The sequence below is a fragment of the Mus musculus genome, chromosome 8, assembly GCF_000001635.26.
Source record: "Mus musculus strain C57BL/6J chromosome 8, GRCm38.p6 C57BL/6J".
Classification (NCBI taxonomy): Eukaryota; Metazoa; Chordata; class Mammalia; order Rodentia; family Muridae; genus Mus; species Mus musculus.
This window is the reverse complement of record NC_000074.6, coordinates 112,723,285-112,739,990: the sequence shown is the minus strand read 5'-3', so window position 1 is coordinate 112,739,990 and position 16,706 is coordinate 112,723,285. Positions and strand designations below refer to the sequence as shown.

Here is a 16,706-nt window from a genome sequence, read left to right as displayed (position 1 = left end):
TTCAGTATGGCTAAGTAGTTGGATATTCTTATTTTGTAGATGAGCAATAAGAAAAGACCATGGGCTACAAAATAGGGATCCTTACTCAGAATTGCAGGTAAGGAATTTTAAGTGCAGACTAAGGACAACTGCTGAAGCAAATCAGGCAGATTTATGAACATCGCCCCCTGTAATCTAATCCCCACTCCCTTAGGGCATGCCCAGTACATTCACATTCACCCAGCAATTTTCTGACCTCTGATTTTATTTACACCCCTGCACTTGTCTTTGGAACACATAGCATCCCCTCATCTAATCATCAAAGGCTTAGATCTCTTTTCCTTCCTTCTTCCATCGCTCACATCCTTCCATCCACCTCTTCTCTGGATCTATAAATGTGTTCACAACTGCAGGGGCCAACATTATCTAAAATTTATACTTTCCCTTTGATGTCATAAAATTTAGCTTCTGCTTCTCTCATTACTCAGGAGACAACTTCAGGTTTGCTGACATTAAAGTGGAGCAGGCTCTTTGATAGGGATTTTCCACGCACCTGGCATCTCTTCATAATCAGTTGTTGGCTCTAACTTGTTGGGGCAGAGGGCTATAAAAAAGTACATGTGGGTCTCACAATAGCCATTTTCCATGAAATGCTCACAGGGCATCTTGAGTCTATAACTTTAGTAGGCATGTGTATTAGACACAATGTAAAGAAGGTGGTCAAAAAAATGGGAAAAATAGGGCTCATTGGGTAAAGGTGCTTGCTGCCAAACCTGTCAACTTGAGTTTGAGCATTAGTCCCTATGTGGAAGAAGGAGAGAACTGTCTCCTGAGAGTTTTTCTTTGACCTCCATATGTGCACCATCACACACACACACACACACACACACACACACATACACACACACACAGGCATGTGCATGGCTGCACTAAAAGTGACAAAATATATTAATTATTAAAACAAATAAATAAAGTACATGAATGGCCTGCTCCAATTGTAGAGAAGCATTTCCATTTTTCATGATGCACATATAGTTGTTAAAACTTAGTGCTTCATTATTTTATTAGCGCCGACATAGAACAATTTATAATTTACTAAGAAATGAATTTATGAATGTTTCAGTTCTATATGGGCAACCTAAAGGCTTGGAGTTGGCTCCATGTTTCATAGGCACTTGAACTTGATGAGTCAACAACAGGATTAATTGCCCCTCTGTTCAATTCAACAGCCTGTTCGTTCTCCAGTGTGCCCTGTCCCAATAGATAATACCACCTCTCAGTGATGCAATGATTCAGTGTCCACTCACACAGTGACCAAGCTCTGATGCTTCAGTAACCTCAGGGGACTCTTGATACTGACCTTCTCTGTCTCCATGGATTGCTGTTCCAGTGGTACACCAATTGTCTTGCACAGATGCCATCAAAAGTCTCAAATTCTGCTTCTATCTACGTATTTAACCCTCTAACCTGTAACCTTCATTTTAGTCCAAGACACCATTGACAAATGCAAACTGATCCTCTAGCCTAAGGAATGGTGCTTCCCACAGGGGGCTGGCACCTCCCATATCAACTGGCATAATTAAAACAGTCTCCCTTTAGACATTGTCTACCAACCCAACATGGCCAACCTCTTCATTGAAACCCTTTTCCCAGATAATCCCAGGTTGTATCAAGTTGCAAATTAAAGCTAATTATCCCATGATCCACCCACACTCTGTCCTTTATTTGACTGAACAGAATCGCTTTTTTATGGAATAAAATCAGTTATTCCATGACCCATCAACCCTCTTTTCTACATCAGACCGAATAGAATCACATTTTCTATCTGGAATCTCCTCCAAGCTTGCTATGAGAAAATACATCTTAATTTCAAAATGTACTGTTATCAACTCCTTTTATTAACCTCAATCTTTGTTCCTCACATTTATATGCTACAGCATCTTACAAGCTACATTACTTTGCATTTGATGAGTAGAATGTATTTCAACATTGCACTGCCTATCTTATTTAATAAAATATATGCTATTTCAGAATTTCTCTATATAGTATATTTTATACAATATATAGTATATATTATACTTTATATATAGTACATATAGCATACTTCATACTTTATATATAATATACTTAATAAATATATAATATGTAGTAAAATTATCTTCTAGAAAATGTCAGTGCATGCTTATTTGTGAATAGATATAGGGACCAAGTAGTTATGAGGAACACTAACTTTGGAAAGTGATGTCATTCATTTTAGATCTTAGGTCTAATGTGTGTTGTCTGATCTTGGACAAAGTTCTGAATTTTTCTATGGTCCCCTTTCTTCTATGTCAGATGTAAGACACTTTGGTAGGCACTGCTTTTGAATGAATGGCACAGACAAAACCTACCCACAAACTACGTTAGGTGTGTGCATATGGGAAGAAGCAGTCAGAAAAGGCTTGCTTCACTGAGCATAGACGACCATCTCATGGCTGTGATCCAGGAGGAAGACCTTGCCCTCACCCCAGATACTATTGTTTCCTATTGAAAGATGTGGTGGAGGAATGCCCTCCTATGTCTAGAACAAATTCAGCCTGATCTTGTCTACACCACTCAAAAGAGTTGCAAACAAAGGGTTGCAGTGAGTGCTTAGCCCTTTCATCCATGAATAAGGAAAGCCAAAGGTTCCAGCTATGTCTATGCACAGTGACTGAGAGCAGGTCTATGGCTCATTAGGTACGAGTTTCTGCTTGTCTCCTTCTATTCCTGCATAAAATAGTGAGATCCATGTACCTATTCCTCTGTGCTATTCAAACTAAATGAGAAAAGACCTACAAATAATGTTCTTTGGCTTATAATAGCTGTTCAATATGTGTTGACTTTATGGTATCATATGTAATCAATTAATACTCATGCAAGGAATGATGGTATAAATAGTGGGAGAATGTGATCATGAAGATCATCCAGCCTAAGGATTAAAGTCAATATCCAGCCCATTCCTCAGAGTCACTTACATCCAAGCAAATTTTAAGTTGGTTTCTAGCTCACTTCTGAGACTATCTTCCCATTAAACGTATTACTTTGTATCTTTAACAATTTAAAACTATACATGTATCATTTTACATGTATCAGCTCTTGTCTTAGCATTTTACTCTATGTTTTTGAGTTTAAAATATACTGGTACTTAAGTCATGGGTCAGTGAGAAAAGGAGACTGATTGGCGGGCAGGAAAATGCTTATCCTCAAAACAGTAAACGTACTCACAAAAGAAAGGAAGAAAGAAAGAAAGAAAGAAAGAAAGAAATAAAGAAAGAAAGAAAGAAAGAAAGAAAGAAAGAAAGAAAGAGAGAGAGGGGGGGAGGGAGGGAGGGAGGGAGGAAGGAAGGAAGGAAGGAAGGAAGGAAGGAAGGAAGGATGGATAGATAAAGAGTCATAGGCCTCAGACACTAGGGAGTCACTTAGGTTATCCTTAGTCATGTGGCATCAGAGAGAACTCAAAGAACTCTCAACCTCAGTAGGCACTACTCTGTGAGCATTCTACATAATAATTCGGTTTCAGCAAAACAGCCTGGAATTTACAGTCAGAATTCAAAAGGTGCCACTAAGTATTGAACATAGCTGGATTGCTTCATTTCCTCAAGACTCACTTTACCCTAGAAAACGTAAAAATTTGACTGTGTTGAAAACACGATCCATATCACAGTGTATCCACAAGCAATGTCAGCTCTTACTCTGCTGTGATAAATATTTTTGCAGAATGAGTGCTCCATAGAGAATGCAATTGTCAATACAATGCAGTCTGGTTTTCTTTCCCTTCATTGTCTGCCATGCATGTGTGAGTTTGGCTAACCTCCAGGATCTAAAGACAGGCTGGGGATATAGACTCATGGTAGAGAATTTGTCTAGTGCATAGTGGGTGCTAGATACACTCCTCCAATCAATAACAACAAAAGCAGCAGCAGCAAAAACAACAAGAATAACAACCATAGCAACATCAACAACAACAAAATGTTAGAAATACACCCGTTTGTCCAAGTTTTGGGTTCTAGAACTTGATTGTCGATTGTCGTATGCTATTTTTTAAAGGGTGATTTGTTTTCCAGGTCTGAAAATTATGAACTGAGAAACTAACACACCCAGAGCAGCTAATCTGTGCCACAGAAGCCAAGAAAGCCAGCAGTCCAGCTGGGCAGATGGTGAGAAGAAAGCTGCCCTGGAACTCATCTCTCTGATCCAGCAGCTGGAGGATGCAGGCGCTCAAGTCCTGGGCTCCAGGAGGAGACTTGGCTGCAAGCCCAGCTCTGCCACTTCCTGTCTATGTAGCCTTTGCAAGTCAACCAACCCAAGCCTTAGTTCTCTTTTGTGAAAAGGGAAAACAGAAGAGTTCTCTTGCCATAGCTTCCTGGGTTCCTTTGAGATGTCATACATGTCTTTGTACAATGTCTATAAGAAGCACTCACAGAACTGGATAACTCAGTTCAGATTCCCAGTGCCCATTTGAAAAGCCAGTCAAAGTGATACATGCCTGTAGCCTCAGCAATGGAATGACAAATATGGAAGCATCCTGGTGGGCTCCCAAGGAAGTCTACTGGAGTCAGTGAACTCCAGGTTCAGTGAAAGTCTTGAAGAAAGAAAGAAAGAAAGAAAGAAAGAAAGAAAGAAAGAAAGAAAGAAAGAAAGAAAGAAAGAAAGAAAGAAAGAGAGAAAGAGAGAGAGAGAAGGGAGGGAGGGAGGGAGGGAGGGAGGGAGGGAGGAAGGAAGGAAGGAAGGAAGGAAGGAAGGAAGGAAGGAAGGAAGGAAGAAACAGAAACAAAGAAAATGATAGAGAAAGACCCCTGATACCAACCTCTGGCCTCCACACACATGGGCACACACAACCACACATACATAAGCATGCAGAAAACACATACATATATTGTACATACACAAAAAGAAACACCCTAGTACATACAGTAAGCAATCAGGCAAGTTTATCTAGTTTTAGAATCAGGAATATTAATACTATTAATATTGGTATTGGTGCTGTTGCTAATTAAATTACTGTTTCATCAAATATCATTACAGTTTTACTAGAAGCCTAAAGGGGACAAAAATTGTTGTTTGATAATATTGATGGCGGCATTGGGTAGCAGGTACACCATTAAAATGTGACGGGAGCTCCAAGCAGTCTATACAATATGATCTCTTGGCCAGAGTTTTTAAAACTTCATCAATGATCTGGGAGGTTGACCTAACAGTTAAGAGCCTAAACTACTCTTCCAGAAGACCCTAGTCCCATCCCCAGAACCCACATTCATCAATACACAACTACCTGTAGCTCAAACTTCAGGGAATCTGACGCCATCTTCTGACCTCCAAGGGGATCTACCCATATATGCACAAGCCCACACAGAAACACAGGGCTAAATTAATTTTTTTAAAAATGTGGCAAAAAAATTTAAAAAAAGATAAATAAATAAAGTAAATGAAATTTTACTAGAGGGGTAATGATGTAGTAAAACTGAACAGATCTGTGTTTGATCCTGGAGTTTCCCAAGTGTTAATTGTAAGCTATTGAGTCAATGCTTGAATCTCTCCAAACCCCAGCTTGTTTGCCTGATTGCTGTAGATCGTGTTAACCAACTGACTGCTCTATAATAGCAGAGCCCCTCCTAGAATGGTGTGGCTTGAGTGAACTATCAACAACTCTTAGGTCCCTTCCCTACAGAAACAAACAAACACATGTAATAGAATGCTTCGTCACGGGAAGTCTAAGTGAAATCTGTGGTCCCTGCCTTTCTTTTTTTAAGTGAAGATATTTCAAAGACATTTTATATTCTGGCAGAGGTCTTCCTTGTCTGTTTTAATTTATGCTGAGGGCATGGCACATTTTAAAAAATGAATTCCTTGGGATATTATTTTTAGGCTACAGAGAAAAATACTCAGCTTTCATATAAGCTGGCTGGTCATACATACTAAATGGAGTGAGGTCTTTTTTCTTTTCGAGACAGGGTTTCTCTGTGTATTCCTGGCTGTTCTGGAACTCTTTCTGTAGACCAGGCTGGCCTCGAACTCAGAAATCCGCCTGTTTCTGCCTCCCAAGTGCTGGGATTAAAGGTGTGTGCCACCACCACCCGGCTTTGTCTCTTTTCTTGAAGCCAGAGTATTAACATGGAGTCAAATATAACCACTGGAGGAGATGCAATATTCAAATACTCAGACTATTTAGTAATGATAGCTTTGTAACGTACACACACACACACAATGAAAGAAGAGAAAGCACACGTGCTTCATCCCTGAATTAAAATGTAAAAGTCGAACACTCCAATAAATATTAGCAGATGTGGTCACGAGAACGGCCTTCCACTGGAGTCATTCCTGTCTCATGTCTTTCTTCATACCTACAAAGTTGACTTCCGTTGTACAGTCTGGCTTTTCAAGCACCTCCTTTGATGTCTATTTCAACACGTTTGGTAAACAAAACACTTACGGTATGCACACCCGAACACCTCAATGCGCATCCCGATTCTGCCCTTGGGGTTCCATTCTAGAGGAATGAAGCGTAGGAACCTGGCTTTGATTGAAGGCTGGAGTCTATAGTACACAACGCTGTCTGCGTTCGCGTTCCCAGAAAATCCCTGGAAGAAAAGGAAAAGAAGGATCTCTATCTGGAGGTTGTCAGCGTCACCTGGGAAGAATGTCTGTGTGCAAAGATGGCCTTTCCTTCTGCCCCCACCCCCGGTCCCCGCCCCCGACCCCCGACCCCTGCCCTGTGAAAACTGTCACTTCCTTTAAGGAAATCAGATGAACTGTTTTGTCTCTCCATGCACAAAGTGACTGTTACCTCCGTTTCTTTGTATTAAAAGAAGTCACACTTTGTATTAAATTGCAATCACACCTATTAGAGCGGCTTTCGACTAGAATACCCTCAATAAAAATTGCTTCAGCAAAACACGGATTAAACGTAAAAGTGCCCCCGCGCCAGTGGCTGCCAGCACTGCAAACAGTGTGCAGAAGCCGAGGAAATAATCTCTCAGTATTGAAAAACTATTACCTGATTCAGCAAAGAAACTGCTCACCTGTTTCGGCTATTGCTCTTTCTCGGCTCCCTCATTAGCATAAACAAAAGCCTCCCCCCCAAGTAGGAGCCACACTCTATAAGTGCTGCTAAGCTTCATCAGCACACTGCCTCAGTCTTGTCCATTGCCGTAAAGGGATACTGGAAGCAATGAGAATTTGGAAAGACCCGTGATTAGACTTACAGGCTCTGGCTCTGGAAAACGAGAGAGACCTTTGGAATGATGCTAAGCCAGCACAGTCAATTTGCAGATGAGGAAATTAAAGGTCAGGAAGGTGCAAAAAAAAAATCTCTGGCGTCTGCAAAACCATCACACTGAGTAAGCCTGTGTTCCTTACGCAGTATTAGGGCACATTCGCTGATGTATAGCTTGCCTCCAATATTCATAGAACTCAGCACCCTAGCTACTTGAAACACATTTAAAGATCTATTTATTTTTATTTTAGGAGTGTCTGCATGAATGTTCACAAACCATGTACATGTCTGGTGCCTGGGGAGGGCAGAAGAGGGCACCAGATCCTCTGAAACTGGAATTCCCATTGTAAGAGTCCCTGTGGGTGTCGGAAACCAGAGGTGGGACATCTTAAGTCATACCTCCAGCCCGGAGCCATGTTTATCTGCCACATCATGGGACTTCACATATGACGAAATCAGTATGATAGAGAAGCTGTTCCCATCACCCATATTTCACCCTTATTTCTTCTCCACCCCCTCCTCCAACTCTTCTTCCTCCTTATTTTTGTTTACACTGTCACGATTTCTATATGTAGGAATGGCATAGGAAATATGCAGACTCATTATGCTGGGTCTCCTTAAAGTTAATCAATAAGGGACCAGCTAAGAAGGCTAAGAGGCAGACAGCAGATTCCAGTATTACCAGTCAGTACTCTTATGTACCAAAATATTTTCTAACACATTCTTTAAAAACATAAAAAAATAAAAAAAAGTTGCGTGTTTTGAAATCAACTCCCGTTGATTCCGTGAGTGATCAATTCGTTTCTTCTGTTTCATCAGCATCCCATTCCCCCGGTTTTTCAGGCTGGCACCCCACAAGGATCTCCACAACTGTACATTTCCACCTGCAAATTAAATCTGAAATCTGGCACCCGTAATAGCTAATCCTCATCTGCTACTCGACTGTACTTGGAACCAGCTAAGAAACTAACTTAGGTGCGCATCTGTGAGAAGGTTTTCCACAAAGAAAGACTGACCATCAGTGTCAGTGGGTGATACCCCCAGATGGGTTTGGGACCATCCCATGAATAGAAGTGTGAAGTGGAGAAACCAAACTCTGCTTCCGGACCGAGGCTCTGGCTGCTATGGTTACCCCCCCCCCCCCCCCCCCGCCATGCTGGACTTAGCCTCAAATCATAAACCAAAAATAACCTCTTCCCCTCACTTACTTGCTGATGGGTGTACAGTCACAACAGTCAGAAAAGCAACTGATACAGCCTGGTTTACCGTCTCTACTATGACCACCCAGTTCCACAAAGCATGGTCTCATCAGAATTGTCATCAAAGCCTGGTCTTGGACCTTTCATTCTTGCGTCCCGGCCCCATTCATACCCAGACTCTCAATGGTTTCCCTGGTGACCAGCCAGTAAGATTTGGAAAGGAGGAGTGCAGGACCCCTTCCCGCTGCTTGCGGTCAAAACCCAAAGACTTCATCAAGTGTAACAACCACAGCTGGAATGTAGCCCCACTGAATCTCCTTGAAAAGGCATGACTCAGTCCTGATGAAGGCATTTGCACAGAAGGCAACCGTGTACAGTCACTTCCTGTTTGGGCTATCCATACCGCCTCCGCCTGAGAAGGCCTCATTCTTGCTCACATCTTCTAAGGTAAAGTCTGGGCTCCCACATCAGATCTTCCAGTTCTCCTTTCTTTGAGTTTCTCACCCTCTGCAGGAGGAAGGGTCCTTTTCTGTTTACTCTTTTTCCAGGCTTATTTATCTTACCCTGCTAGAGGGGGCGTTCCACTACAAGCATGGACCCTAGCCAGCCTCCAGCTACAGTGAAATCCCTGCTTCGTCTCAGCAAGATCCTCGGGCATTTATGTTTAAGGAAGACAAGGCTTAAAAAGAAAATTTAAACAAAGTTCAGCACGCTTCTCAATTGCGAGGCCTCTTGGAGCACAGGCTGACGAGAACCATGCGCTATGTCTCTTAGGACAGGGAATGATCTAGTGTGTCTCAGACATACTTGTTCCCCAGGAATGTTCCTCATGCACTTTTCCTTATCACTGCCCGCTTACTACTGCAGTTCTGCTGAGCACCTGCCTGGGCTGCAGCTGGGCCCACCTTGAACCAAGCAGGGATTTCACTGTAGTTGGAGGCTGGCTAGAGTCCTTAGACTCTGACCATCAGCCCTTTTAAAAAGTCCCACCATATTTCCTATTTCCGCGGTCAAAACACTTTACTAAGGATTAGGAAAGATTATCACACTAGTAAACGCCCCCACCCCCACTCATCCACCCCCACTCCCCACCTACCTTAGTGGTTTCCATTTCTGAGGAAATCATGAGATCCTGCCTATGAAAAGTCATCTCAGGACCTTCGGAAAATTCCGCAAGGCACCCCTCTCCTCCAGAAGGGAGAGGCTTATTATACTCCTCAGAAAGACCACAGGGGGGACCCACAGATAAGGAAAGCCCTTGCTATTTCACTCCCTAAGGACCAATCAGTTTAAAAGTCACACCGTTCTGCCAACCACATTGTGTTTAGTGGCTGTTGCTCTATTCTACCCCTGAAAACTGTATACAAACTGGCTGAACGGGCTGCCTGGGGTCACCACCTCTCCTTCAGGTGCAAGACGACCCCAACACACTGGAACAATAAATTCCCCTTGCTTTTGCATTGATCCCTGGCTCCATATGGTTCACTCAGAGGGTTCCCAGGAACTAAGACTCCTCAGTCTAACACCTGAAATTTGCATGTCCATGTGGTCGAATTTTTCTTTTAGGAGGGGTAAGGTAAGGTACCATTTTCCAACTTGAACTACATGTTAAAACTTTCAGTTGTACAGCCCCCAAGCACAGATATGTGTGTGCGTTCACACTCACACTCTCATATACACATATATGCATGTGTCACACAGACCCTAGGCATTGGTGTGTGTATGCATGTGAACACATGTATGTGTATCTGTTATGATGACTCCAGGCATTGATGTATGTACATATGCGAACACATCTTCTATGTGTCATGGAGACCCTAGACATTGGTATGTGTATGCATGCCCGTATATTCATGTTATGTTGACCTTAGGCACATATACAAACACATGTATATGTGTGCACACATGCTTATGTGTTTTCCTCTTAACAAGCTAGTGTGCGAGTATAGCTGAGATCCTGGTCTCTGGATACTGGATTCTAAAGTGACACTATCTATCAGTTTATCACATATTTGTGATTCCATTTCCTGGGTGCCACTGGCGGACTAATGTAATCTGTAATTATAATCCCTTGCCAAGTGAACAGGTGGATGATTAATTAAATGACCTTCCAAAAGATATCACTTTTTCCCCTAAAATTAATAGAATTTCACACATTCAGATAGATGTACTGTGAGGATCTCAGCTTAAGGGACGGGGAGGAAAAGATTCTCACATTGACAGTGATAACAGAATGGCAGATGGCCTGGGAATGCATGCGGACAGCAATGTCTGATTTTTATTTTTTAACATGACTGACTTATAGGTTATTTAAATTTTTAAACATAAAGTGCAAGTGTAAAATATATATATAATTTGCATAAGTAATACAAATACCTTCCCTGGCACAGTAAAAATTTTAGCAGTTCTCTCTTGCAGAATTGTGAAGCCCAGGACTATAGAACGTGAGATTTTTAAATAAGCTGGCATTCTTTTTTTAGTAATCATTTAAAAAAAATAATTAAGACGTTACTACAAGAAGTGCAGGCTGTGCTGTGACTGGCAGAAGCATCCTTCAGGAACTCTCAGAGACCTTAAAGCATCTTTCCACTGCAAAGTCATTTGGAAAAATGTAATGTTACCCTCCCTCACAGCTAAAGCAGTCTGACAGTCTTTGCTTTCTGCTGCCCAACCTGTTTACCTTTGTGAAATCCTCGAATAACCAAGATTCAGCTTTTTTTGACTCAATGCTCTCAGAGAAAGTTTTCAGAGCGTCTATGGGGTGCAAGACTGATCCTGCAATACCTTGTAAATGAAAATTTCAAGGCCTACTGTCAAGTTTTAAATGCACCGGCTGTCCCTACAAGACAGTCTTCAATCTGTTAGGGAAAAAAATGTTTTTTTACATACCATCAAAATTCATAAAAAAAAAAACACAAAGATTTTTTGTTGGTTTTGTTTTGTTCTTTGAGAAGGACAAAGACTCACTGTGTAGCCAAGGCTGCCTTCAAACTCAGCATCCCCCTGCCTCAGCTTGTAAATACTGGGATCCAGTTGCCAGCAAGAAACGAGTGAGCTTGAATGTCTCTTTTTCTCTCTTTTTTCCTTTTGTTTATTTTTGAGGCCATATTTTAATTACATTTCTCCCTTCTCTATACTCCTTCAAAATAATGTATTACGCGAACAATATCTCTTCCATCCGCGTTCAGTTTATAGTCAGAGTCCTTTGGGTGTTCTTCAGAACTTCAGGAAGTTGATTTTCCCACCTCACAGGTGAAAGCTGCCTGGAGCGTGCATTTCAAGTGTTTGCTACTGTGGTTGAAGCATAGAATGTCTCCCACAGGCTCACACAGTTGAACACTTGTTCCCAGCTCCAGCTGTTCCACACAGCAAAAGATTTTAGAGCAGGGGACTCACTGGAGGAATGACTGTTCCGAGGTGTGTGGACCTTCAAGTCTACAGCACAATTCTGCTTCCTGGCCTCTCTCTTTCTAGTCAGCTGTGGTATAAGCAAACAGCTGCTACCCTTTCCCTTGGCCACAGAACTGCCTGGAGCCATGGCTTCCCCCTGAATTCTGTCATAGACCCCCGCAACCATAGCCAAATCAGATCTTCCTCCTTGAGGGGCCTCTTGTCAGGAGTTTGGTCACTGTGACAGGAAAAGCACTAATGTTTCTCCAAGAATGAGTCCGAGCCTGTGGCCTTCTACCCTCCTAGGACAGAAAGAAGTCCTTGTCTTTACAGCTTCCTATTTAATCTCCCAAGTTTTAGGGGAACAAAAGGAATTTAGAAGGGTTTGCTAGGGCTAAGAAGGAGAAGAAATAATGTCTTTGTTCCACCAAGCTGTACTCACAAGCTACCACAAACTGAGTAACCCACACTAAGTCTGTTTTTCTGTTTTGTGGATTTGGGTTTGTTGATGTTGGGTTTTGGTTTTGTTTTGTTTTGTTTATTTACATTTCAAATGTTATCCCCTTTCCTAGTTTCCTCTCTGAAAATCCCCTATCCCCTTCCCCCTGTCCCTGCTCCCCAACCCACCTACTCCTGCTTCCTGGCCCTGGCAATCCCCTATACCGGGGCATAGAATCTTCAAAAGACCAAGGGCCTCTCCTCTCATTGATGACCAAGTAGGCCATCCTCTGCTACATACGCAGCTAGAGACACGAGTCTCATCATGTGGTTTTTTTTTTTTGATTGATGGTTTACTTCCAGGGAGCTCTGGAGATACTGGTTAGTTCATATTGTTGTTCCTCCTATGGGACTGCAAACTCCTTCAGCTCCTTGGGTCCTTTCTCTAAATGTTCTTGCTAGTTAGTGCTGGACTCAGCCATCACCAGAGAAGGTTCCCATTACAATGGTCATTAGCGAATGTAGAAAGCAGTAACTGGTCAAAAGCCTAGAATGTATGATGCTGAAGTGAATGACCCTGATGGGATATATAGACCACCCTCTCCAAAGCTCAGGGGAGGTTTTCAAATAGCAAACAGCAAACGTTTATGAGCCAGAGGATAGAGGGATACACAGAGAATAATAATGATTAATAATGTTATTGTTAATATTAATAAATCTTTTGGATATCACATATCCACCATTCTTGAACTAGATTGCAGCCGTGTTTGTCTGCACAACAGGTATACCAGATTGGGTCCTGCCTATCAAGATTTCGTCAGGGATTGGGGAGGGGACTCCTGAGGCCCCAGTCCTCCCTCAGGGACTGTTAGCACTTCATAGTTGCTGGGAGAAGGGCTGTCGTTTTCCTCAGTGCTATAAACCGCTGAAAAGTTGCATATGTTTCAGTAACTACCCCACCCAGGCCCATGCAAACAACCCTAGACTCAATGGGTCATACCCAGTAGCCAGGGGCAGAAGGTATGAAAGCTGGGACAACTTGTTGGGAGGAAGAAATGGTTTAGTGGAAGAGAAAAAGAGATAAGAAGTCTGAAGGAGGGTTAAAGTTACTAAATTTCATCATATATGTATATGAAACTGTCAAATAATTATCTTTAAAGTCTACTTCCAATAATTCTAATTCTGGGGCCTAAAACGTCTACAGTCAAGACTGGCAGATAGAATCTCTGGGTAGAACCACTCCCTGAATTGTATAATTCTGTCTTTCTGCTAAATCCTCATATGGTAGAAAGGACAGAGGACCTCCCATAGCTCCCATGAGCCTCTTTGTTAAAAGCACTAATCTTATCGCCATGAACACCCTGAACTTAATCATGTCCCAGCATGTCCTATCCCCAGAAGGCCACAGCCTTAAGGATTAGGATTCCAACACCCAAAGCTTGGAGGAGACAGGCGTCCGGATTACAGCACAATGCAACTGTGTTCTACATTATCAATTTAAATGTCTTCAGCACAAAAATTTGTCACTCAGGGCAGGACGCAGCTGAAGCATTTTATGCAGCTTTAATGTTGGCGACAACCCTGCAAAGTAGTTATTTTTGTACCCACTTTACAACGGAGGGAAATGAAAATTATAGAGGTTAGGCATTGAAAGTCACACGGCTACAGAGTGGCTAAGTAAGAATGTAATTCCAGGCTACTCTGAGTCCAAAGCTCATAATTTAGCAAAGTCATCAAAAGGCTACACTACAGAAGAACCCAGATGCAGAACACCTACCCCGGAGGAAGTGTGACATGTTTGCTAAAGTGTTTCCCTCTTTAGTTCATATTTAACAAGTTCATAAATAGTTCATATGTAACGTACTTCACATGTCTGAGAACAATGCCACTTAGCTGGATGCAGCTCTACCCACTGACTTTCATAGACTGGAATAAGATTCTATTAAGCCTTATATTTTTCTCTAACTTTCTGTAGAAGAATAAAAAATCAAAGGCACTGTTCATAAGACTCTTGGCTTGCATGTGAATAGTGATCCCTCATAGATACAGAATGTCAGAGGCTATGCCATAGTATCATTAGATATGTGAATTATCTAGAAGTAGAACTGAGGTTTATGTGATAAAAATTGAAAAGCTTAATTGTACTTTTGTTTTCTGTTTGACTTGATGACTTACATACGCCGCCAGATGTTCATAGATGACTTGGAAATATATTTGAAGCATGGCAGGGATACATTTTACTGACACAGTGCTTGCCTAGTATGCACAATGCTTTGGGTTTGATCTTCAGTACTGAAAAATATATGCAGCCAAGATAATTCATGAGTTAATGAATTTAAATTTTTCACAGGATCTTAAAGACTTTCCTAAGTGATTCTAAAGTTTCTAGCAAGGTACAACAGCACTAATTTCTTTTTCAAATATTAATTGAACAAGCCATGTATAAAAGCCAGGATGTTTAAGAAACCACTGCCTGTGGCAATTCATAAGAAGCTATGAAATGTTACTGTCATAAATCAGAAACAGGAGGCCTGTTATACATAGTTACATAGCAGACTCAGACTGCATATAAATCGATCCAGCTCCAGCCAAGGTAAACAGCAGCAACCGTCGAAATTCAACACAACAAACAGACAGGCAAACACGAGAATCCTCTTGTCATTATTGATCTCTTTTATTGCGAGAATTCTAGTGACCTACATGCGACCTGTGTGCGACCTGTTTCCAGATGCAACTTATTTTGCCATTATCAGTTAGCACACAGATACTGGCTGAATCACGGCCACAGCCGTCAAATAAAAATCTCTTCTTTATTTGATGTCAGTTATAAATCTTGACTAAATACACCTCCCCAGAGGTCCTTTAGTGGTGGAGAATGCAAAAGAAAAGCAAAGAAAAAAAAAAGATGCTGAAAAGTGAAAGGTATGCCAACATGAATCCAAATAAGAAAAACTTGCAAACATACATCAAAGAAGACATTATAACCACAGCTACAAAACACTGAGCTGAGCTGACTAATTTTCAGTGTGAATGTACTTCCTCTGGGTTATACTTTTTGCATTAACAGTAATGGCAGTCTAGGAGTCTGAAAATATGTGATACTCATATTATTTCAATGCTAGACTAGCAGATTCTGGACAAACCCCAGGATAAAAACAAATAACAACAACAAAAACAAAAACAAAAACAAAAACAAAAACAGAAATAGAGGTGGAGCTGAAAATATAAAAATAAATACCTGTAATATGATAGAAGAAAACTATAATAATAATAACAATAAGAAGAAGCAATATCTAAGGCCCTTTCTCTTCAGATGTGAGAAGGATTTCTGAGCAAGAGAAATGTAAGCTCAGGTGATAAAGTAAACATTTAGTTCTCAGAAGGAAAATAATACATTTTGGGCCTGTGGAGATTTTGTGTCAAAACTTAAAGGCCTACAATTTAGGTACAGGGACTTGGAAATGGTCAAACCCTAGGGCCCAGAGTAATGTTTTGACTTATGGGTTGTACGTTTATTTGTTGGCTTGCTTGCTTGCTTGGAGAGAAAGACAGACAGTCAGAGAGTCAGTCAGAATGAGGTTGTGTGATGAATGGGGAGGGGGGGAGGGAGGGAGGGAGGGAGGGAGGAGAGATCTGGGAAGAATTGGGGGAGGGTTAAGACTAGATCATGTATATATCATGTGAAAAATATTCAAGAATATTTTTTTAAAAGTAAAAGGTAATAATACTCCCATTTTCCCAATTGAAACTGTGGCAAGGTACTCAGTGAGGTAGAGTGCCTCCTGCTGCCAGCAGAAGTGACTAGAAAGATAGCCTGGAGGTCTCTGACTACCTGGGCAGTTTTTCTCATGGAATATTCTGCGCACATGAGAAAATGATAAGTAGCATGTAAGGATGTTCTTACAGGAAAAATTACTGTCCTGAAAACACACAGGCACAGACATATGCACATGGGCATGTACACACACACACACACACACACACACACACACACTGCAGAAGCAGGAGGTGGAGGGTTGCATTCCATTCATCGTCAAGAAGGAGAGATGAATGCTGACGCTCAGTTCATTTTCTCCTTTTTTTCCCCTCTTCTGATTCAGTGTGTGACCCTAGAACACAGGATGGTGGACCCCCGTATTCATTACATCTCTTTCCTTCTCAATGAAACCTCTCTGAGAATGCTATCGCAGACCACCCAGAGGTATGTCTCCTCCTTGTTTCCAAATCCAGTCAAGATGATAACCATCACAAGACCCAACCAAGAACCAAATCATCAGATACATTGACCTAACATGCACCCTGACAGTCTCTGGGACCACAAGAAAATAGTGTCTATGGACAAGTTGCTAAGGCAGTTTGCATTGACTGATTCATTCGCATGCAAAACCGCTACTGTGAAATGTAAAGCGACAAGCTCATTCAAAGACAGATGTGTCAACTTGGAATTAAAACTTCTGGCACCTAGA

The 16,706-nt window shown here is 41.6% G+C and overlaps 1 protein-coding gene across 4 annotated transcripts in view; it reads right to left on the bottom strand.

Moving 5' to 3' along the window:
- Cntnap4 (contactin associated protein-like 4) overlaps positions 1-16,706 on the bottom strand; it is a 312,910-nt gene that overhangs the window by 142,717 nt on the left and 153,487 nt on the right. For all 4 annotated transcript variants that reach the window (XM_006530730.2, XM_030243313.1, XM_006530729.4 and 1 more), the window contains exon 4: positions 6,431-6,578. Coding sequence is in view for 1 of the 4 variants with exons in the window: in NM_130457.2 (NP_569724.2) it covers positions 6,431-6,578 (148 nt within the window). In the remaining 3 variants the exon portion in view is untranslated. The remainder of the gene's footprint in view (positions 1-6,430; positions 6,579-16,706) is intronic.